The sequence below is a fragment of the Myodes glareolus genome, chromosome 20, assembly GCF_982192425.1.
Source record: "Myodes glareolus chromosome 20, mMyoGla1.1, whole genome shotgun sequence".
Lineage (NCBI taxonomy): Eukaryota > Metazoa > Chordata > Mammalia > Rodentia > Cricetidae > Myodes > Myodes glareolus.
Window position 1 is genome coordinate 42,648,547 of NC_142045.1, and position 25,140 is coordinate 42,673,686.

The window sequence follows — 25,140 nt, forward strand, 5'->3', positions numbered from 1 at the left end:
ACACACAGGTTAAGGGTCCAACCATAACCCTATCACTGATCTGTTCAACTCCTGCCACAGACATCAGAAAAAGAGAAACAGAATGGAAATACAAGACAGCCTGTCTCCTCCAAAAATTACTAATCCTTTAATAATGAATGTCAATGAGAACAGCCTTACAGAATTTCCAAAAACTTCAAACAAAAGAATGATTAAAACTGTACTCAAGAAACTCAGTGAATACAACGATTTGAATGAAATAAGGATAATAATACAAATATAAAAATGGAACTCAATAAAGAGAATTACTGATGAAAGCCAAATAGAAATGATGGGAAATAAAAAGCTCAGTAAGCCAACTAGGAATTGTATTGGAAAGCCTCTACAACAGAGGGACCATGTGAAAACAGTGTTGGGACTGGAAGGCAAAGTAAATGAACTGGATCACTCAATAAAGGTCAATGAGAATTTAAAAACAATACATGAACAGAATGTGGGAAAGTTTTGCGATATCATGAAAAAAACTAATCTTCAGATTATGGGCACAAAAGAAGACTACCACATCACAGGCATAGAATATATTTTCAGTGGAATTACAGAAGAAAAACTCCATACTTAGAGAAAGAGATGCCTATTCGGGGGACAGGAGGCCTACAGAACCTTAAACAGAGAGGTGCAGAAAAGAAATTCCTCATAACATACTACAGCTTACATATTAAAAATTCAGAATAAACAAAGACTTTGAGAGAGAATGGTCAAGTCACTTATAAAGCAAGCCCTTCAGAATAATACCTCACTATGAATCAGAAAATGTTAAAGACAGAAGAGCCCAGAAATATGTATTTCTAAGTTCTGAAAAATTATCATTGGCAACCTAGACTATTATACTTAACAAAGCTAGTTATTAAAATCAAAGGAGAAATCAAAACCTTCCATGATAAAAACTGATTAAAGGAATTTATGATCACTGACACAGCTCTGCACAGGATTCTAGGAGAAACACTTCAGTCATGGCAGTCTACAAAATAGAGGTCAAAGAAAACATCACAAAGTTAAGACAATGACAGGAATTAACACCTGTAAGCAATAACTGAATATGAATGATTTCTATTCACCCAATAAAAAGGCACAGAGTAGCTGGCTGGATCAGAAAATAGGGTCTATCTTTTTGCTGTCTCCACGAAACACACCTTACCATCAATTGTATAGATAACGGGATGGAAAATGGTATTCCAAGCACGGGCAACTAAGAAACAAGTGGATGTAGGCTAACATCTGACAAACAGTCTAAACAAAAGTTAGTCAAAAGAGGTAAGGTCTCTTTATGCTCATCAAAATAATTACTCACTAGGAGGATAATTTAAACATGCATGCAGCAAATAAAGGTGCACCCAATTTTGCTGTGGGAGCTCCTTCCGTTCCTCCAGCCAATAGATCACTTGGGCGTGGTCTCATGCTATAAATGCAGCTGTAAAGCCTGTGCCCGCTCTCTTGCTTCTAGCTCTTACTTCTGGGTGCTTAGACTCTCTTCCTGTTCTTTGTTCGTGCAGAGGATTGTGATCTAGGACAGACATCTGTAAGTCTCCCCTAAATAAATAATCCTTTATTATACTTAATTCTGAACTAGTGTGGGATTATTTTGTATCTTCCGCCATTACAATTTCATTTTGAAATGTGCCCCAACACAGTGATTCTGGGTTACTTCAATATTCTAGTCTCGTCAAAGACAGGTTATCGGAACAAAAATGAAACAGAGAAACATTAGAGTCAAATGTACCCAAAAGATACCAACAGAACATGCCACCCCAAACTTGAGAATACACACCATCTCATCAGCCCATGGAACTGTCTCCAAAATTGATCAAATAAATATTTAGGCCATGAATCAAGTCTCACCAAATACAGAAAACAAATAGCATCCTGCAAGCTCTCTGATGCAATGGACTAAAAGCTAGATGCCAACAGCAAGGGAAACTGGAATGTACACACACAAACTCATTCACACTACATATATCACTGGATGATAGAAGGGCCACTGGTGAAAACAAGAAGAAAAAATTAAATCCTAGAACCGAATGACAATGAAAACACAATAAACCAAAATGGAGACAGCCCTAACAGGGAAAGTAGTGCTAAGTGGCTACATCAAAAAATCTGAGTGATCCCAAAGGAACAGCAATGAGCCTGTAGGCCCTAGAACAAGGGCACACAGCACTTCAAATAGTAGGTGAAGCAATACTTCAAAATTAGAGGTAAAATTAATGAACAGAAACAAAAATGAGAATCAATGAGATAAAGAGTTGGTTCTTTGAAAGATTAACCAAATGGGCAAACTTTTAGCCAAATTAACTGAGGGATAAGGAAAAGGAGGGAGCAGAAGGGAAAGAGGAAGAAGGGAGGAGGAGATGGAGTGAGAGAGACAGGAAGAGAAAGACAAGAATGAGCATGCAAATCCAAATTAATAAAACTAAGAGAGAAGAGGGGACATATTACAACAGAGACTGACAAAATGCAGATATCACAGTGTATTTTTAAAATCTTGGAGAGGCATGATGGCATAGGCCTTTAATCCCAGCACTAAGGAAATAGAGGAAGTGGATCTCTGAGATAAAGGCCAGTCTGGTCTTCAGGGCTAGTTCTAGGACATCCAGAAACATACAGAGAAACCGTGTCTCCAAAAACAAAAAAAAAAAACCCTCATATTCCAGTAAACTGAAAAATCTTAAATAGATGAACTGATAGATACATATGACATACCAAAGTTAAACCAACACCAAGTAAACAGATCCATAACAATAAACAAGTTAGAAAAAGTAATTAATGCCACCTCTCTAAATTCCAACTCAAAAAAAGTCCAGGCCAGATGGATTCAACAGAGAATTCTACCATACCCTCAAAGAAAAACTAACATTTAACCCTCCTTAAATTATCCTGTAAGTCAGGAAAGGCAGGAACACTTTTCAAGTTCTTTTTATGAAGCCATTATTACCCAGATACCAGAAACTAAATAAGACCCAAATAAAAAAGCAGAATTATAGGTCAATCTCCCTGTGTTCATCACAGGGAAGCTAAAAATACTTTCAAACAGAATTGAAGAACACATCAAGTTGGCTTTATCACAGAGATACAGGGGTGGTTTTCAACATACATCCATAAAATACAATACTATATCAATAAAGCCCAGCACATGAATATAGTCAAGAAGAAACTATATTAGATGTAGATAAGGCATTTGACAAAAATCCATCACCATCTATTTCATGATAAGAAGTTCTGCAGAGTTAAGGCATACAAGTGGCATACAAATATGGTATCTTCACACAATGAAACAATACACAACAAACCCAGAGATACTCTAAGCATTTCTACGGCAAACAGTCACAAGACAAGGACATCTATCCTCTTCAATCTTACTCAGTTTAGAACTTGAAGTCTTTAAAAAAAAATTTTGTATTATTTTAGGTATACTGGTAATTTGCCTACATGTGCACCCCTGGTATCCAGAGGTCAGACCAAGGCACTGGATCCCCTGAGCTGGTGTTGCAGATGGGTTTTGAGGCGCCATGTGGGTGCTGGCAATGGAGAAGCCAGTGCTCCTAACCACTGGGTCATTCCAGCCTCAGTGCTTGAAGTCGTACCTAGAACAGCAAGATAAGAGGAGGTAAAGAAGATATAAGTAGGAAAGGAAGTCAAAGTATCCTTATCTGCAGGTGACATGACTACAAGAAAACTTTCACAATTGATAAACACAGTCAATAAAGTAGCAGAGCACAAAATTAACACACAAAAGCCAATAGCCATCTTATAGCCCAACAAGAAACCCAGCAAGAAAGAAATCAGGAAAATAACTCCAGTCACAACGGCCTCAAAAATACCTTGGAACAAATCTGACCAAGAAGTGAGAAACATGTACAATGAAAACTTGAAGGGACTGGAGGAAGAAACAGACATCCCCCGACTCCCTGGTCATTCTGCAGGGGCTGCTCCACCCTGCTAGGCCCTCTCGCCTGCTATCCCATCCCAGCTTTCACCCAAGAACCCCTTCCCTTATTCCTCCCTTCCTCAGGAGCCATAAAATCCCCCAGCTCAACCTGTTTGGGCGCTGGGACAGGGTGGTAAGTACAACCAGGCAGGAGGGAGTTCCTGTGTTTCAATAGCCTGCCTGCAGCAAAGTAGGCCTTTTGCCAGAGATTCCAGGCCAGCAAGAGGCACTGATCCTACTAACCCATAAACATGGGATCAGTATTGTGAAAATGACCATTTTATCAAAAGGATCTACAGAACCAGTGCAATCCTCACCAAAACCCCAATGCAATTCTTGACAGAAATTGAAGACACTAACTGCAAAGCTCACACAGAAAGACAAAAGACTTGGATAGCAAAACAAAAGTCCTAAAACAATAAAAACGCTGCTAGAGGTACCACCACCCTGTCAAGGTGTGCTACAGAGCTGTAAAATAAAAACTGGTGTATAAACAGGCACACTAGTCAATGGGATACAACCGAGGACCAAGACATATAAACCTTTGCTCCTATAACCATCCGATTTTGAGGCTGGAAAAAGGACAGCATCTTCAACAGATGCTTCTCAAACAGGATAGCTACAAGTAGAAGAATCAAACCAGATCCTTATCTCTTACCCTGGAAAAAAACTCAAGCTGCCCTGTGGTTGCTGGGAATTGAACTTGGGACCTCTGGAAGAACAGCCAGAACTCTTAACCTCTGAGCCATCTCACCATCTCTATCTCCTGAAATTATTTTTTTAATGTTCAACATAGTCATTAGGGAAATGTAAATTAAAACATTTTGAGGCTATCTTACATCAATCAGAAGTTTCAAGAAGAGATAAAATGCAGTGTCATTGCTGGAGAAGCGCACCTATTTGTTGCTGGCAGGTGGGTTTGCGGCCACCGTGGAGATCATTGCTCATGTTCTTCAAAAAGCTGCACCTAGATCACATGCTCTACCTATGCGTTCCTATTCCCAAGGGCCTCTGTCCTATTACAAAGACACTTGTTCAATCATGTTCACAGTTAATGCAGTCACAGTAGCCAAGAGATGTCCATCTACTGCTGAATGGACAATGAAAACATGCTCTACACATACAAAATGGAATATTATTTTGTTGTAAAGAAGAAAAATAAAATTGTGAAATTTGCAGGTAAATGGGTGGAGCTAGAAGTAATCATTCAGAGTGAGGTAACCTAGATTCAGAATGACAATGATGTCTTCTTTTATATGTGGATGCTAGATTTGAATCTTCTAATATGTGTATCTGAATTTGAGTACCCATAAAAGGCATGAAAACTAGTAAGGGGCAATGTTAGGGTGGATTTCAAGGAAAGGGAGACAGAGAACACACAGGTTATTAATGGGAAAAAGGGAATATGGAACAGGAAGGGTTAAATAGGATGGGGGATGAGAGGGCAGAGCAGAAATCATGGTAATGGATAACTAACACGAAAGGATTTTGAAAATGCCATATGGAAGCCTACTACTGTAGAAGATTCCTAAAAAATTACAGACACACATAGACATGCAGACATACAGACTTTAAATGGAGATACTCTGTAATGAGGAGCAATGCCTCCCTCAGACACCACAGGCTACCAAATAAAAACCCCAGTGCTAGGTATGGATTACCTCTTTTCGATCTGTTTGTCAGTGGGGTCCCAGAGAGCCCCTAAACCTTACAGGCTAGTGCACTGTTCTTGGTTACCCTACAGAAGTTGAGGGTAAGACCCTACTGATGAACACAACACATTCTTGAATCACAAGATATGGAGAAATCAAACTAGCATCAACTTAGAATCTTTATCCGTATTGGCTAGGCTTCATACTTCTGGAAGGTGCTCTGCATGCTATCCAGGGAGAAATATAACTCTGCAAGCTACAACTGGCCCAACAAGATATGGCCATTGATGCCCAGTGGGGAGAATGCTGTAGGAGCAACCACTTTCTCTTTGGATTTAGGTAGGATCACAGGTCAGAACTCTTGCCTGATACCTTCACCTGGGCTAAAACCTGTTGCTAGTTAGGTCACATTGGCCTGGCCAGAATACCTAGTTACTATTTAGCTAAGTAAAAGTAATGATAAACTTATCTAGACTGTCTGAGTGTCTCTCAATCCTCTTCAGAGAAGCTTCTTTTTATAACAGAGAGCAATTAATACAGGGGAATACAACTGGTCAATGTGTAGAGACTGTAGCTCCCAGCTCTAAATGAATCATTCATATCGTACCTTAGTAGTTCAGGGATCACGGAGGAAAGATTGTATGAGCTAGATGTGTGCAGTGACATGAGATCTCCCAGGAGAACTCAGTGACTGTGATGACAAGTACAAGACCTACCCAAGATCAAGTCAGCCAGAATCCCAGCAAGCATGGGGGAGGAGCTATTGGTAACTGGTGGCTGCTGGAGGAGGGAGAAATGTTTTCTTCCCTGGTGCAGCCACCTGAGAGACTTCCCATGCTCCAGTGGTTTGTTCTACACCCATGCTCACTAACTGGACTCAGGGGGTCCAGTCACTGATACTAGAAGTTGGCTGGTAAGGAATAGTGCTGAAGAGGACAGGGGAGAAACTGGAGGGGAGTGCATTTGATCAAAATATATTTTATCCATGTATGAAATTCTCAGTTAAAAAGAAATTATGTTTCCCACAGTAAACTATTTTATGGAACTGAAATAATATTATCCACATACTAAACAGGTTCAATAATATTTGAATAAATTGCATTTTGCTAAGTCTCATTGAAACACACATGAAAATAAGCTATATATCTTAATTTAAAATCATTGTTCAATTTCAGTCAGCATGTTGACTCAAATATTCCATGAAAAAAAATGCTGCTCTAATTTCTAAGAGTTTTAGAAAAAAACTAAAGAAACTTATCAAACAAGACTAAGAAAATCAGCACTGGTAATTAAGTATCCATTTAAGCATACTTTTTGCTGTGCTTTGCCAACACTAATCTCCATAACAAGAAATTTCCTTATGAAGTCCATGCTACTTTGTTCATGTAACTGATCTCTGATAAGAGTTTAGTGACAAGCAGAGCTCAGTTCAGTCTAGGATGCTAAGCATCTAACTTTTCCTTCCTGACTACAATATTCTAGGGTTAAGACTGTAGTCTAGTGACTGAGTGGCTAGCTCATTCTTTACCTGTGTCATTCAGGACTTTAAAGACTTCTCTGCTGTAAGCATGACTCTTTAAGTAGTAACAGCTTGGCTTATATTTATATGAGAAATGATTCCAAATGATTGTTTAATTTTTTTGATCTGAAATGATTTCCCCTTTTGTTTCTGACTTCTGTGTTACAATGACAACTTCAAGAAATCATGCTAAGAGTTCTTAGAGATTTTTCCTTTGAACACCACCTATATATTTTAAATTATTGTCATTGAAATACTGAAATATCAGGAAAATTTTCTACTCCCTTATACCAATCTGCAGTCTCACAAAATTTCTTTATAGCTTTTCTCCGCTGACTTAACACTCTTTTACCAGTCAAAACTTTAAAATCTTGGTTATTGTACTTTTTTATTTTGCATCTCTGAAAAAATGGGAACCTCCTACAAAACCTTGGAAAGTGCACTTACCACTTCTCCTTAGAGAACTATTTGTTCTGAGACAGAGTCTCTCTGTGAATTCATGAATCTCTATGGCTTGAACTCTGGATCCTTCTGCATCTGTCTCCTAAAGTGCTAGGATTATGGGCATACTCCACTGTGCCCAGTTTGAAGATCATCTTTTGTTGGCTAGCTGTAATTAAGCCAGCTCCATGTCAACAAACATGTGACTATCATGTGCTTACAGGTAAAGTTGTGTGTGTTTGTGTATCAGGAAGAAAACATTACAATAGTTTTGAGCTTGCTTTATTATCAATACAGAATACAAAAATCTAATGTTGAAGGGAGATTTCTTGTTTCAAGATATACTCACACTAGCAAGACTAAACATTAGCAAAGTTTCATATAGTCTGATAGGAACTGTAAGAGCTAACAGTCATGCTTGAGATGCATTAACAGTTGCTGCAGAAGAAAGCCGATTTATGTAAGAGACACTGATGACAACCCTTGGTAAATTTTTAGGAACTATTTGTCATACTATACAATTTGTGAAAGATGGGATTACAGCTGTCCTAAGCAAACAAAAATTTAAAGATACTTTTATTTATCAGATTCCACATTATATAGTGTTCACAAGTGTAAGAATTTTTTTAACAGAAGTAACATACACTATAATAAAATGCCTTACTAAAGTATTCTGGGTCTAAGTGGAAAGAAACCCATTTTGTTCTGACTTTTAATACTAAAGTCTTGAAAAAATATTTTCTTTATTGCAGAATAAACACTGTAAAAGACACTGACAGTAGCAACACACTATAAAAATATATACAAATGGCAGCTATGTAATTTTCATGTTTTTTACATTAGAAATATGCATATTCTCAATTTAATCTCCTGATGAACTACCTCCAATATCAATGTTGAGGAATTCTTTGATTTTATCATATAGCACCAACACCAAGGCACCCCCTGTACCACGAAGAATGTTGGAGAAGGCACCACGGAAGAATGCAGCTGTTCCTTCATTTTGGTATATTTTCACAAAGCAGTCTAAGGTTCCTTTGTACTGCCGTTCAGACTCACCGCTCTATGTGTAAAAGACAATTTTCTGTTAGATTATTATCTTTAGGACAGCAGCAGTAGGAATAAAATCCATGCTGTGCCAAGCTAATGAGTACACTAATCCTGCACTGAGGGGATGAAGACCGCTGGCACTTTACAGAAACAGTGCCCATACGCTAGGTTTGCCCAATGTTACAGGATAACATCACATAAATCATGGTTTAATCTCACCACATTTCAATTAACTGAAAAAATATAGATCAAAATTATCACTAGAAAAATACCTGTTTGGGGATTAAGAAGTTCTTTTTAAAGAAAACCTGGAAAAAAAATGACCCCAAGAGTCTTTATATTAAATCTGTAGATGATGTATGAGTAATAAGTTTATAAAGGGCTAAAAAGATTGAAGAGTTTTAAAAGCTTAAGAAGAAATAAAGTAGGAACAAGTAGATACGCACAAGTTGTAAGGGAAAACAAACACAGCGGAGTATGTGATGGAGGAGGTGGCTCAGAGCTTTCTCTAAGTGTGAGGACCTGACTTCAGGTCCCCTGAACCCACTTAGTCCAAAGTCCTAGGGCTCCTATGGTGAGATGGGGTGGAGGCTGGAAACTCCTGGAAGCTCAAGGGTCAGCTAACCTGTCACGGCAGGTAAGCAAAAGTCTAAAGCAAGGTAGAAAGTGAGGCCTGACACCTGAGGTTGTCCTACGACCTTTGCATGCATGCCTGCACTCACACAGATAAACACACGAACATGCATAAACATAAACACACTCAGATTTGTTTTTAAGTCAAAAGATAATGAAAACAATAATGTGGAAAGTTAAATAAGTTCTTTAAAACATATTGGGGGAAATTTTCTGTAAGTAATGTTTTAGAAAAAGAATGACCTCCAAATTATTAGAAATTTCAAGGACAACATAAATGCAAATGATCAGAGATTTTGAAGAGTTACATATAACAAAATTTATGATAATTATTTTTAAATCTCAGAAAACAGAGAAGCAAACCTACCAAAACATAATTACAATTTCCAGGAAAGTAAGTCCTAAAGCTATAGAATCAGTGCCTCAGAAATGCAACTGTCAAAGTTGCTGTCACAAGGAAAGTAGCATATTCCATGGGTTCCACTCCATCATCACTGAGATTCTGCTATCAGGAGACTGAATCTGATCACCTTAGGCAATGTGCATTCCTAGGTCCTTTGCACATTTCTTTTTAATCAGTAACTGGGTGTCTTCAATAAAGAACTATGAGTTTGGGTGCAGGTTCGATTTGTACCACTACAACTTAGTATAGACTAAGCAGTCAAATGTTTACTAAAAAATGAGTATAACATGAAAGAGATGGAATACATAAAGTTTAGACATTTATGTTTAGAACACAGATTACATGAAGTAATATTTCAAAGGCCCTAAGTTTGATTCACAGACCTAAGTTTGATTCTCAGAACTCATATGATGGCTCACAACCATCTGTAAATCCAGTTCCTGGGGATCCAATGTCCTCTTCCTGGCATCCTTGGGCACTGGGCAAACAACGGGTGCACAGACATACATAAAGGAATATTCATGTAATCTCTGTTACTCCCTCCCCTTCACACTCCCAGACATTCAGGAGCAGAAGGCAGTTTTGTTCTCACAGCACAAAGGAAGAAGCTTTGCTGGCTGCTGGCTCTTTTACAGCAGGAAACAATACTAGCTGGAGCAAATCAAGTAGAAAAATGAACTTTGCCTTTCAGCTAAAATGTATCTGAAATCCAAGCATATTACATCTGCATGTAAGACACAGATTCAGATAAACTTATGAGTCTGTTACCTGCATCATCATACGTCTTCTGACCGTGTCAAAGGGATAGGAGAGAATTCCAGAGCAGGTCGTCACGATTTGAGCAATGATGAAAGAGACAAGAAACGGGGTTTCCTTCGGCTTTGGCAATAAGCCCTAGGAGAAAAATGTTATCAAGTAATTAATCTAGTTTTCCAAAGTATCTTAAATTAATTCAAAGGATATTTTTTATAAATATATGAAAGATGATGAAATTATATTTAAAGTACAACTTAAAAACATCTGGAGCTGAGAATGTAGGTCAGTGGTAAAGAGTGGCCTAGCACGTAGAAGGCCCTGCATTTGATATCCAGAACCACAGACCAAAATAAATCTAGCTGGAGTTCATAACAGGAGATTGGTAAGAAAAGGTATAATGTTCACACATGATGATGCTTCAGATTTATGGAAATAAAACCTGTAAAATATGTTTTAGAAACTATTAAAATTAGACTCACTATTAATGGCACATAAAACAAAATGTCAGCATCCACTGACCAAAGAAGGTCTTTCTTGTATAGCTGAAAAGTGATACTTGATGAACAACTTAAAAGTTCCATGCTGGTGAAGAAGCATTCCTGACTGTCACTACTGCAGGAGATACATGCACAGGACACTGTCTGTGATTACACATGCATTTGAGATACAAATTCCAATAATAATAGATTAAGCTAAGGTAATCTTTCTATACCACAATAATAATATTTAACTACATTTATAGTATTAAGAGGGGAAGAAGAGTAACATGCAAGTCTCGTATAAAATCCCTCTACTTTTAATAGAAAATGCTGATAATACTTTCATTGATTCCTTTTGCAAACATGCAACAGTGGTGAAAAGCAAAGATGTTTTGCTTATCATTTAATAATTTCATCCAACAGTGGCAAGTGGTTGAACCAAGCCACTTAATTAGCCCTTCCTTACTTCTGACATTGATTATTTGCATATAAAAAGTGATAATACAATTACTGTAAATCAGCAAAACAGAACATGCATTTTTACCTACAGAAGATACAGAGGCTCAACCAGTACACTTTCCATGGTATCCTGTTTATGATGCAAAAACCTTAAAAGCTTCCTCGTTGAAAAAATGTTCATGTAAAGTCTGTCATAATAGTTAAAATTTAACTGAATTATATTCATACAATTGTCATGGGATAAATAAAATTTATTCTCTACTTTATCATTTATTTTGACTTATGTAAATAAAGCATATGTTAATTAGAATATACTAATTAGGATAAAAAGAATAAACCATGTATCTAACAGCCATTTAAAGCAACCAAATTACCTTAACGGTGTCATAAGCTCCAAAATAAGAGGCTCGGTAAACAATGATACCCTGAACGGAGACACCAAACCCTTGGTATAGACCAATAATTCCATCTGACTTTGCTATTTTCATGATGCAGTCACCTAACCCCTTGAATTGCCGTTGCTCAGGACCTAAAATAAAGCAATTAAAACTCTAAGTGATATTTATATAAAACATCTTAATCAAAGTAATATTTTAAAGATTCAAATGATTTGAAACTTCTACCCAGAAAAATTTTCTGAAAGACACAAGTAACCTTACCATTCATTCAAGGTTGCAGGAAGTATTTTAAAATAAATTAACTGAAAATATTAATCTCAGTCATGCAGTGGTGATGCACACCTTTAATCCCAGCACTCATCTCTGTGAGTTCAAGGTCAGCCTGGTCTACAAGAGCTAGTTCCAGGACAGGCTACAAAGTTACAGAAAAACCCTGCCTCGAAAAACAAACAAACAAAACAGGAAATAAAGAAAATATTAATCTCTTACTAAAGTAAGCAGTTTGACATGAAATATTTAGGAAGAAACAAAGGAAATCTCCGCAGTCACAGCTGTTAATCTCACCAGAGAAGAACCACTATAAACAAATAAGGAATACAGAAGGGTCTATGAGAACAACAGAAAACTTACTGGCAAGCTTTGGGCTTACTCATTTGCTAAATGTTCATTTCCATTTTCTCTTAAAAAAAAAGAAAGAAAAAAGTAGATACTCTAAATCTGATTACTACATATTTGGTTCAGAATAAATTCTGTAGTCTAGGAACTAGAAAGATGGCTCAGCAGTTAGGAGTGTTTGTGGCTCTTCCAGAGGATGAGTTCAGTTTCCAGCACTCATGCTAGATGGCTCACAAGTGCCTGCAATTTCAGTTCCAGGGGACTGAACACCCTTTTCTGGCCTCTACCAGCACCTGTATACACAACATTTATCCACACAGACACACACATACATATAAATAAAAATAAATCTCAAAAACTGTTACATTTGATAACAAAGTTATCATACACATGGCTCAAAGCACAAAGGAATAGTTAATACTTATAAAAACTGTACCTTTTCCAATATCAACACCTAATCGGGTTCTGGCAAAATCTAGTGGGTATACCACACACAAGGATGTTGCTCCAGCAGCCCCTCCAGAAGCCAGGTTCGCTAGAAACCACCTCCAGAACTGAAATACACAAATTAAAAAAGCATTAACCTATCGAATATGGCAGTTAAAAATAGCTAAACCAATTTTCAAAAAGATTAAAAAGCAACCCAATATTTATAAACTGCTCTTATGAACATATATGACAACATACAAAACATTTCCCTTGTATCAATGCAACCTCTTCCCCCATTCTGTTCTCATGCTGGGGACAGAGTCCAGGACAGCATGATGGGCTTATGAGAATAGAACAGATTATCTAAACTGGAGCTGTTAAGGAAAATGCAGGATGCAAGGTTTTTGTAACCACAAAATAGAGTCCATTGCAAATATCCGAGCCAAATTCAGTTTCCTGCTACATTCAGTCCTAATGTTTTTAAAATTAGTTTTAAATCTTAGACTGCTTTGAAACTCCTAATTTTATTTTGGCCTAGAATGCCCTTCACACTGCTTTTCATAACTAAAAACAGTTGTTGCATCATGCTTTAAGCTCTATTTCTTTCATGGCATCTCTCCTCTCTAGTCCTGTAAAACTGTAACCTTATATGGTCTATAACCATATTCTCTTCCTATGAATACTTAAAGGTGAATCACAGGACCAAGATTCAAAATGTGTCACTACATTCTAGACTTTTATTTTAAAATTTTACTTTTTCAACTGTAGTTATTTATATATACTTATACTCCTACAGATTATAATTCTGGAGACCAAGATTATTTTTGTTTAATACATTTAAATACACTTTATACAATTTATCCTTGAATACAGTTCAATGGTTGGATTCACAGAGTTAAATAACCATTACCAGTTTTAAAACATTTATACGACCTCCAAAGAAATTCTATATTCTTTATAGAATTTCTAATACCTTAAGCCCTAGGTACCTATCAATATTTCTATCTCTAAAGTGTCAATTGTGGAGATTCCATATGAATGAAAAAACATAGTATGTGATTATTTGTGGTAGTTTTTTTCCATTTGATAATGCCTTGAGGTTGATTCATGTAGCAACATCTATTACTACACTTCATCCTGTTTAACTGCCCAATGAGTGCTATCTGGATAGATACATCTGATTTTATCAATCAACCAGTTGTTTTTATTGGCTGGAAGCCAGATTCTTAGGTCATCTCTCTCTTTTTAACCAAGCAAGTCAAGGTATTTTGCCACAGACACATGCTCAATAAACAGTCATTTTAATGAGCATATAGGCAATGACACTATTTCCAGATTCTGTGAATCCTTTCAAGTGAAAAGCATCTGTACTACCGTGTATTGTGTTACATAATCACACACAGTCAACTGTATCAGGAGATTACATGTGACAGTGGGGTAACTAACCCACAGAAATCTGGCAGAAAAAGATGAGTGGGGCCAGACTTTCTTAGGAATCAGACATGAGAAATTAAGAGTCTATGCAGTTAGTAAGAATAGAAATGGAAATGTCATTCATTTTTTGATATTTGATACTTGAGTTTTTTTTTTTTAAATCTAGAGATAGACTCATTCCCAGGAGGTAGGGGGAGAAATCACATATGTGTAAACATACATATTGGTGTTACTGGTGGTGTTGACATAGCATAGATTCCAGGTTAAGATGCTCTGACCTAAATAAAGACTACCAAGGATCACTGTGAAATTAATTTTGATCTCACATTACAAACATGGGAGTTATGCCATCTTTGCATCTCTGGGATGAACCCCACTTGGTCATAAGGAACACTTTTTCTTTCTCATGTGCTGCTGGACTTCATGAACTAGAATTCTGTTGAAGATTTCTTTCTCTCATCTGTGCTCATCAGGGATACTGCCTTCTCATTTTTTGTTGTATTCTTCTTGGTTTGGTATGATGGTATTAAAGGTGGTGACATATTTACATATTTACTGTAATTTTCAGTCTGTTTCTAGTTATTAAAAAGTTTACTATACTATTAAACCTCCCATACCCTTCTATATCTTCTGTTTGCTATGTTTTTTTATGTGTGTGTGTGTTCAGATGAAAGCCAAAGGACAACTTTGGGTGTCATTCCTCAGGGGTTATATACCTTGCATTTTTGGGGTGGGGTTGGTTGACTTAAGGTCTCTTTCTTACCCAGCCAGAGCTCACCCATTAGGCTAGGCAGGCTGGACAGAAGACCCAAAGGTATTGTGTCTCCCTTCCCCAGCATGAGGATTACTAGTGCACACCATTAGGCTCCAACTGTTTATTAAATATGTGTTGTGAAGCTTAAACTCATCCTGCTTGTGCAACACATATTTTATCTACTGAACTATCTCCCCAGCCTTACTCCATCTGCTTATTACAATTTTCTCTTGGCTTGACCTTTCTTGTCTTAGCTTCTGTGCTGGAGATTAAACCCAGAGTCCCACATGCAAGCTTGTGCTCTACTGAACTACACTCCAGGAACTCCTCTCATGCTTCACTTCCATGAAGGAAAAACAATAATAATAATAATAGGGAATAAGTAACCCCAGTGGTAGGTGATTTATGCTTACAAGAAGCAGGAATTCTAAGATATGAATTACATTTAATGCTTACTCTGGGAAATAAAGTCTCGAGACTAATGAACCCTGAGTTACTGAAGCTAAGAGATTTCAGGAAATGTGTTGAAGGTAATATAATTTTTGTAACTTACTACATATGCTAACTTGTCAACATTTAATGTGCTCAATTTCTATTTTTAGAGCTACCTGAGGACCTTCACTCTAATTAAGACATTATAGGTAAGGCAAATTCAATAGTTTTTTAGAAAATTTTAGACATATTAAAACATAATTACCTGTTTTTCTTTATTAACTCCAGACATGAATAGTTGTTTATATTTGTCCTTAAAAGCGAAATTTAAAGCTTGTGTTGGAAAGTATCGAATAACATTTGCGAAATTGCCACGCCAATAACTGAAAAAACCTACAGAATCAAACACATAAATTCATTTTGATTAGTAAAGAATGTGTTTAAACATTTTTACTGAAGGAAGAAACAGTAGCATTAACTATACAGTTCATTGAAATTTTGTTCATTTCAAACAGAAAATCTAAAGAACTTATCAAAAGTATCAGCTAAACAAACACAGGACTTGTCGATGGGAAAAAAGCAGAAACCACTAATAACTTCTGGTCTCATCCCCAAACCTTGATGCCAGTTCCTACAGTAACAAAGCTGTTATGCACTAGTACAATGCACCAGACAAACAAGACTCACTTACTGAATAACACATGCGACCATGAGAATTAAAAGGGGTAACAGAAACCTATATCCTTTTCTTTTTATGTTATAGAAGCATTCTGAAAGTGGACTAGAATTTACAGAAGAGGGAGAAGGGTGATGCTCGGTGGCAGAAGAGTTGATCAATTTTATTTCAAGGTAAGTCTCTCCTAGTCTGCTGGAAGTAAATAATCCTCCACCTGTTCTCCATGGACTGCCCAACCCTCATTACCCAGCTATTATGTGACTTAAAATCTAGAGCTGTCCTTATAGTCTAAAGTTTCTCTGGAACATGACTCACCCATCATCTTGATTATTTTCAGCAGATAGCGAACTGTCAAGTGGCTTGACTGTGTACTTTAAATAGGGCATCTCTAGTCCTAACCAGGAGTATGCCCTAAATCAGGTCCTTAAATATAATTCAAAAGACCGTGATTTCATAAAATGAAATGTTTTCTTATCTAGGACTTGAAAATGGGGAGAATGCAAATTAAAACCACAGTTATTTTGGATCTGTTACAACAGTTACCATCAGAAAGACAAGAATATTAGTTAAGTACATAGGGGAAAAAAAGAACCATGTATAATGTATGAGATTCTCTGCAAAACTAAAAGCAGAACTACCACAGGTTCCACAATCCCATCCCTAAGTAGCTAAAACAGGATACTGAGGTGTCTGCATTTGCATGTGCAGCGCTACACACAACAGCCAAGATACAGGGTTAGCCTAAGCTCCATCGGTAGATAAAATAAGACAATGCAGAATATATGCATAACGGAATTACTGTTCCTTAAAAGAAAAGTCGTGGTACTTACAACTGTGAACCCATAGCCAGACATTATGTGGAAAGAGTCTAAATTAGAGGTCTCCATTGGGTCCCTACTCCCTTCTCTTGGAAATTGGGGAGCCCCTTGAAAGATGGTTGAAATATTGCAGAAATCAGAGAAGATGGAGAATACCAGGAGAATCATGACCCACTGAAATAACTAAGCAGGACTCACGTGGGCTCACAGGGACTGAAGGGACAAGCATGGGGCCTACAAGGGTCTGTACCATGTCCTCTGAGTATATGTAGCATGATGTTTTTGTGGGACTTCTAACAGTGGATACAAGCCTGTCTGTGTCTTTCTCCACTGTTTCTCTGTATAACAGCCCTGGCTATCCTGGAGCTCACTCTGTAGACCTGTCTGGTCTCCCCTGTGATGGGATTAAAAGTGTGTGTCACCACTGCTCAGCTGTATCTCTGACTCTTTTGCCTCTTACTGGATTGCCTTGTCCAGCACAGACATGAGGACTTTTGCCTTGTCTTACAGCATCTTGTTTTGTCCTGTTTGGCCATCACCTCTTAGAGGCCTGCTCTTTTCTGAAGGGGAAAAAAGGAAATGGATCTGGGGGCAAGGGAAGATGGGGAGAAACTGAAAGGAGTGGAGGGAGGAGAAACTGTGGTCAGGATGTATATTTTATTTGAGAAGAATCTATTTTCAATAAAAATAAATGAACCTGAGGATAATATGGTAAGTGAAATAGGAAGACACGGAAAGAAAAATGTCATATGGTATCATTTATATGCAGAATTTAAAAACATTTAACACAAGAATATAGTAGAGTGGTGGTTCCCAGAGGCTGGGTAGGGGTGTATCTGGCAGTTAAGTGGGCAAAAGTGAGATATTGGTTACACAGGGTGGGATGGATGAACTTTGGGTCTCTAACACAAAATATGGAAACTTTTTTTAAGCAAATGCAACAAACATTATAAAAGTAAGCAAACAGCTCCCCCTGGGATGGGAGGCTCCCAGATCTAGGGGCTCACAGGATGGCGACTATTACTAATACGACTTCAAGTTCATAACAGAGCAAATCATAAACATACTGAAAACACACAAAGTGCTTTAATTATATATGGTAATTAGTATGTTAACTTGCTTGAGTATCACAAAGCAGAGAAAAATAATGGCATCTTGAAATTTGCAGACAAATGGATGGAACTTGAAAACATCATATTCAGTGAGGTAACCCAGACCCAGAAAACAATTATCATATGCACTCACTCATAAGTGGTTTTTAAACATAAAGCAAAGAAAACCAGCCCACAAATCACAATTCCAGAGAACTTAGACAACAATGAGGACCCAAAGAGAGACATACATGGATCTAATCTACATGGGAAGTAGAAAAAGACAAAATCTCCTGAGTAAATTGGGAGCATGGGGACCATGGGAGAGGGTTGGAGTGGAGGGAGAGGCAGGAAGGAGAGCAGAGAAAAATGTAGAGTTCAATAAAAATCAATAAAAAAGAAAAAATGTGAAATTAGACAACAAAAACAAAGTTGTTCTAAATTACTGAGGATGGTGCAAAACTAATTTTTAAAGTATTTCTAATGGCACTTAAATTCTTATTAGTTAATAAAAACTTTCAAAAACAGAGGTATACATTTGTTTTCTCAGAGTCTGACCTCTGGAACAAAGAATTCACCAAATGAACCTTGAGTGTGTAAATGACACTAAGTGAGATTTAATTTTCTGGTCACAGCCACAGTAACACACTGACACCACACTGGCATAGAATAAGGTTCAGAAAGCACATTTTGGTAGGAGTCTTTCCAACTAAACAAGGGAGACTGAAATTTAAAAAAATTAATGAACTTTGGGTCTCTAACACAAAATTAAATCAAGAAACTAGTTTGCAGTCACATGAGGAAGGTGCTGTCATCCCATTTTGAACTGGTTCACACACATTTGATCACGTTGGACATGGTTGATTCAGATCATGAGTTATTCACCATAATTCTGATTACTGTACCAGATGCTCATTTCACAAAAGAACAGAAGAGTCCTGTAGCTTTGGTTAACCTACCGAGTACAAATAAAGTTTTTATGACAAAGCTATCCTTAAACCAACAGGAGACCCAGAAGGAGCATCACATCTGTAACTAAGGGTGGGTCCTTCTTCTCTTCTTCCTTTCTTTCTGAGAGAGGATCCTACTAAGCAGCAGCTCAGATGGTCCTTGAACTTGGAGGAGTCCTCTCAACCCTTGGATTTCATGTTATTGTAATTTAGGATTATATTTCTCTGAACTGTACACACAAAGCTTCCCCCATAACATTTCAAAATGCCTCTAGATGGCGATACTCTCCCTGCTGTGAGGTATCCTGGTGCTTTAGTAACAATGACCCACATAGAAGAACAGAAAATTTCTCAAAGTTCTGCTTATGACTATATCTTGAAAGGTAAAGATATGAAAACCAGCCGGGCGGTGGTGGTGCAGGTCTTTAATCCCAGCACCAAGGAAGCAGAGGCAGGCAGATCTCTGTGAGTTCGAGGCCAGCCTGGTCTACAAGAGCTAGTTCCAGGACAGGCTCCAAAGCTACAAAGAAACCTTGTCTCGAAAAAAACAAAAAAAAGACCCCCCCAAAAAAAACCAAAAAAAGATATGAAAACCAGAAAAATACATAGAATTAACCCAAGTTACTAGAACCAAATTTTGGGGGTTATTTTTTAAAAATCAAGAAAAACATTTTTAAATTAAAAAACCCCTCAAAAATTTCTGTTAATCTAGCCCCTATATTCTACTCAGCAGTCAGGAAGAGTTGTAACCACATCTCTAGAAATAAAGTAATGTTCCTCAATCCTGGTTTTCTTTTTTCAAATGGTGTTTTAGTACGCTGCCTGGACTGTTCCCCAACATTTCAGCTTAAGCAATACCACACTTGGATAGACCCACTGTTCTACTGTTTTACTTTGAGAGAACTCTACCACAGACCTAGGAGCGAAAGAAAGGATTGTTCTGGAGTTGCAGTCACTTCATTTCCTGTTCTGAATAAAGGATAAACCTATTTTCTTTGTGAACGTTTGTACAGGGTTTTCAGCAGAATCCAAATATCTGCACGGACACAAGCCTTCTGCTAAGCTGCTTATCTACCACGGGCCATTTTTGGCAATGGCTCATGAAGGACTTTCATTGTTTAAGAAAAAATTCCATCCCTAAAAAAAAAAACAAACTAAAAACATAAGTAAAACTGATTTCATGGTTTATTTGTATTTTGCTTACTGTTGTTTTTGTTTTCTCTGTTTAATTCTGATAACATATATCATGTTAGGATTGATGAGTTGGCTCAACAGATAAAAGCACCTGTTGTCAAGCCTACTGATCTGAGTGCTAACCCCAGGACACTCACAGTGTCTGCAAGTTATCCTCAGATTCTATATCTGTGTTATGGCACACGTGAATGCAAACACCAAGACACACAAAGCATGTTTTTAATAAAAGTTCTTAGAAGTTATATTAAAGCACCATTTGTCCTGATTGCTGAATCTTGCCCACTCTGCAATTCTGCACAGAGAAGACTGCCTTGTGGGAAGGCCTGGTCTTCAGTGGTTCTCCAAAATAAGCAGAGCTTTGCGCTGATTAGGCAGCAGACTACTCAGAGGCTACAAAGCATCCACATTTGTACTTCTCAGAAGCTTAGTGCTTCAAGAAATAACTAAGCCACTTGAATACTAATTAACATAAAGCATCTTGAACCCTGGGAAGTCATACATTCCTTTTTTTTTTTTCCCCGGGTCAGGCACAAGTGTACTCAAAGTACAAATACTGATATAACAGGCCTACACGGAAAACGCAGGCTAGGGTTTCACCCTAAACAGGTGAAACAGGATTAAGAAACAGACTTGTAATCTCAGGGCTTTCAAAAACAGGCAGGAAAATGAACTCAAGTTCAATTCTAGCCTGGCCCTTAATAGTGAATTCCAGGCTACCAAGAGCTACATAGAACCTGTCTCAAAAGCCGGTGCCCCTACACACTCAGCAACAACCCATCACCACCACCTCCATCGCCCACCACCATCACACACCAAGAAACAAAAGCAAAAAAAACCATCTGCTAGGCTGTAGCCGAGCTACCTCCACCCTACACACCCCCTCTTTCTGACTGACCCTCCAGCAGCTACCTCCACCCTACACACTCCCCTTTCTGACTGACCCTACCCATTCTTCTGCATCATTCTCTTTTCTCTGGGCCACCCCTTCTCTGGAAAACTTACCCCTTCCTACTGAGTAGCCCAATTTCTCTATGCCAATCCTTCCGGTGTCACCTCACCCTTTGAGTGACCCCTAGCTTGGATAATCACTTTCCCCTGGGTTACCCCTTTTCTGGAAGATTCCCCCTTCCTCTGGGCAAACCCTTCCTCTGGTCACCTCTTCTCTGGATGGACCCCGGGTCCCGATCTAGAAGATATTCCCCTTACTTCCTCTGGATTGCTCCTTCTGGGATCACCCTGTTCCCTAAAGGATGCTCTTTTCAGGGTATCTGCTGTGTCACTCTCTTCCTCTAGATAATCCCCTCCCCTGCTCACCTCCCGTGCATGATCCTTCCTCTAGGTGACCCCCCCTTTTTTCCAGGCACCCACCTCTGGACCACCCTATGTCACCTCCTCCTTGGGTGAGCCCCTTTCTCTCCGTGTCACCCTTTCTGCAGTCACCCCTCACCCCGACTCGCGTCTGGGACGCGGAGGCCAAGAGTGGCACCATACGCACCCTGCTCGCGCGGAATGCGCACCAGGCAGTCCACCATGCCCTTGTAGCGCGCCTCGGGGCTGATCTGCTTGGAGGATGCCTGCACCTGCAGCAGCAGCTTCACTCGCTCGATGGGGGCCACCGCTGTCTTCGACACAGCGGCCGCGACGCCGCCGGCCAGCAGGTCCTTCGCGAAGGACATGGGGTCGAACAGCCCCTTCTTCGAAGGCTGCTTCCTGGAGTCGCTCGACATGATGGACAGAAGGCGGACAACCCACGGCCGCAGCGTCACACCGACACCCAAGCCACAGTGATGAGGACCGGAAAACCGCTTTGGCTTTATCCTGGCGGGAAAGCGGCGCTAGGGATGCCGGGAGAACAGCGCATCCGGCGCGGGCCTGAAGAGCTGCGCAGGCGCGCCCAACGGCCTTGCCGCCTGGCGTGGTGCACGTGACCCCAACACGTGTTTCCCAGTGCGCGTGCGCAATGTGCAGCATCTTGCCCGAGGCGCGGGGGAGCTACATGGGACACGCCCAGTTAGTGCTCCTGATGGCAGGAAGGTCCTTCAACCTACCCGTACCCCAAGATTAAGTGCATCTGATTCAGGAGCCACACTGCAGCCCCCGCCGCTGCATTCGTGTAATGCCGGCAGGTGCAGGCACCCTTGGCTTCATAGCAAATGTGAGGCACGCCTGGAGTACGTGAGCCCCAGGCTTAAACAGACGTCCTGGCCTGCTTTAGCGGGGACCATTAGTCCAGCCACCCTGGACATCGGATTTGCCGTTTTCTCCTCAGAAGTCAACATGTTCCGCTGCCGTGTTTTATTTAAACTGCATTTGCTGTTGAATAGTGATTCTCGATGGAGACCGAACATTCAAGTGAGATAGGACAGTGGCGTGTTGGGTTGTTGGATTATTTAAATTTGTATGTTAAGCTAGACCCTAAATCGTTAAATCAGTTTTTATGGAAAATCAGAATTCACTCCGTAGTCCCGGCCGCCCAGGAACTAGCATGTAGACCAGGCTGGTCTTGAACGCATAGAGTTCTGCCTGCCTCTGTCTTCAGAGTGCTGGGATTAGTGACGTGCGCCCCCATGTGTGGGGCTCCCTTTGGGGAATTCTGTTTTGCAGGTTTAATAACCAGTGACTTTCCAAAATAGCAATTCACAAACTTCTTTTCCTCCACAAACCTCTTTTAAAACTTGCTAAAGTCTACAGAAACCTTTTTTGTTGTTATTGTTGCTAAATATGCTGACAAGTACCATATTAAAGATCTTTAAAAATGTTAGCCGGGCAGTGGTGGCGCACGCCTTTAATTCCAGCACTCAGGAGGCAGAGGTAGGTGGATCTCTATGAGTTTGAAGTCAGCCTGGTCTACAAGAGCTAGTTCCAGGACAGGCACCAAAGCTACACAGAGAAACCCTGTCTCCAAAAACAAACAAAAATACACTTAATCGGTTAAAACAATGAGAAACCTATTGCAGAGTACATCAATAAATTTTGAATTATTATTATTATATTTTGGTTTTCAAGACAGGGTTTCTTTGTATAACCTTGGTTGTTCTGGAACTTACTCTGTAGACCAGGCTGGCCTCAGACTCAGAGATCTACCTGCCTCTGCCTCCCAAATGCTGGGATTCAAATGACCCTTGAATTTTTTTCTAAATTGTGAGCCAGTATCTCACTCTAACCTTGGCTGGCTTCCAATTTATGGCAAAATTTCCAGTTTAGACTCTGGACAGTAAGCCACCGTGTATAGCTGAAAGTACAGTTTTATTTATTTTTTAAAGTCCCTTGGCAGTTTCATATAGTTAGTGAATCTTAGTCATTTTCACCCTGGTTACTTGCATGAAATCATGGATTTGGCCTTGAGAGGCACGTCATAGGTTTTTCTGGTTAGAGTCCATGGCTGCTGGGCTACTGCGTACCTTTCAGTTCCTGAGATAGTCAAGCATTCCCTTAGGCAGTGAAGCATTCAGGCTGCGGTGTGATTCTCTGGGCTCCCTAGAAATCAGTGAAGCATATAGGGGCTTGGCAGGACAGTTGGTCTAGCAGGTTAACATTTCATTTTTTTAATTTTATTATTTTATTTATTATGTAAGCAGTGTTCTGCGTGCATATATGCCTGCATGCCAAAAGAGGGCACCAGATCTCATTACAGATGATTGTGAACCACCATGTGGTTGCTGGGAATCGAACTAAGGACCTCTGGAAGAACAGCCAGTGCTCTTAACTTCTGAGCCACAGGTTGGCATTTTAACTCATGGGGTACACAGTTGGATGGATGAGAATGTTGCTGGCCTTTTCTCTTTTTTCTCCACAAGCAGCCTACATAGTATCTTCCTGCACTATGGAAGCTACCTACCAGGTAGGAAGTCTAAAAATACATTTTCTGAAATTACACACACACACACACACACACACACACACACACACACACACAATTGTATATATTATTAAATCAGGTTTTATGGAAAATCAGGTTTCTCTTTGCTCTTCTAGTTGTTCAGGGACTGGCATATCCATATCAATTATATATAATTATATTGTTGATAATATATTATATACAAATGTAATTTATATAATAGTATTGTTTTATACTTTTGAAAATTTAATACTCGATAAAAGACAGTTGGATTAAACATTATTGCTTTGGGTTTTTAGGCTATATTGCACATGTAACCCCTAGAAAATTCATTCCATGTATCAGTAGGACAGAAGCTATGATGCTTAATTTTCTTCTGACTTTTTTTTCCCATCAAATATACCAGACCCCACTATGGCAGCATATACATCTTCCTAGTTGCTTTTTAAAGCATATTTGATACTTTTCAGTAAATACAGAGTCTGTCTTCCCTTTTATTTGGGATGACCTACCAAGAACCTTGCGATACTGCTCTAGGGCTGGATGAGCTTTAGCTGCTTTGAACACAGGAACCTAATTTCTCACTGGTATCTTAAGCACACTATTACCTTTCTAATTTTGTATCTAGGCATTTAGGCCAGGATCACAGAGCAGGAATTTTGTTAACATTTTGATGACTGCCTATGACGTCAGCTGGCAAGTTCTCCTGGTTCCATGCATTCCCATCCGCTTCCTTTCCAGTGGCTCATCTGCGTGTGTCTTCAGTCTTTATGTTTAATAGGCTGCGTCTAGATTAACCTTCCTGAAGCAACCACTTTAATCATCACCCATAGATTTTTTTTGAAGTTAATCTTATCAGTCACATTGATTTCAAAACCTTTTGTGAAGCCCACTGCAAATTCCAAAAGTGAGCAGCCCCTTTTTATTTGCCAAGAAAATGTTTCGGTCTCCTTCAAGTAATGAAGTGTCAACAAGAATGCTTGCAAAAGTTTAAGGGAGGCCTTACCTCGCCGACTCTCCAAGTAAGCCTGTATTTTTAAGATCAGGATCTATGTCTGGCCCTGACATGGTATCTCTTAAAGACATAAAAACACGTCTGTTGCCTTCAGGGACGTTTCCACTGTCCCACACTCCACACTCATGTTTGGTGACAACTGA

General features: G+C 39.1%; 1 protein-coding gene across 1 annotated transcript; it reads right to left on the bottom strand.

The window, feature by feature from the left end:
- Positions 1 to 7,839: 7,839 nt before the first annotated feature.
- Positions 7,840 to 21,990, bottom strand: Slc25a31 (solute carrier family 25 member 31). Its single transcript, XM_048424672.3, has 6 exons — positions 21,640 to 21,990; positions 15,681 to 15,808; positions 12,803 to 12,920; positions 11,728 to 11,882; positions 10,428 to 10,553; positions 7,840 to 8,636 (listed from the first exon to the last, which is right to left on the bottom strand). The coding sequence occupies exons 1-6, from the start codon at positions 21,869 to 21,871 to the stop codon at positions 8,436 to 8,438; spliced, it is 960 nt and encodes a 319-aa protein (XP_048280629.1). The 5' UTR covers positions 21,872 to 21,990; the 3' UTR covers positions 7,840 to 8,435.
- Between the last annotated feature and the right edge of the window lie 3,150 nt (positions 21,991 to 25,140).

What these genes read in the sequence shown, in the direction of transcription:
- Slc25a31 (XM_048424672.3), bottom strand. Translation starts at nt 21,871, where the DNA reads ATGTCGAGCGACTCCAGGAAGCAGCCTTCGAAGAAGGGGCTGTTCGAC. An exon ending in GAGCTTATGACACCGTTAAG is followed by an intron (nt 10,554 to 11,727) that starts GTAATTTGGTTG and finishes TTTTTCTCCTAG; the next exon opens with GGCTTATTGCCAAAGCCGAA. An exon ending in GAAGACGTATGATGATGCAG is followed by an intron (nt 8,637 to 10,427) that starts GTAACAGACTCA and finishes TTTTACACATAG; the next exon opens with AGCGGTGAGTCTGAACGGCA.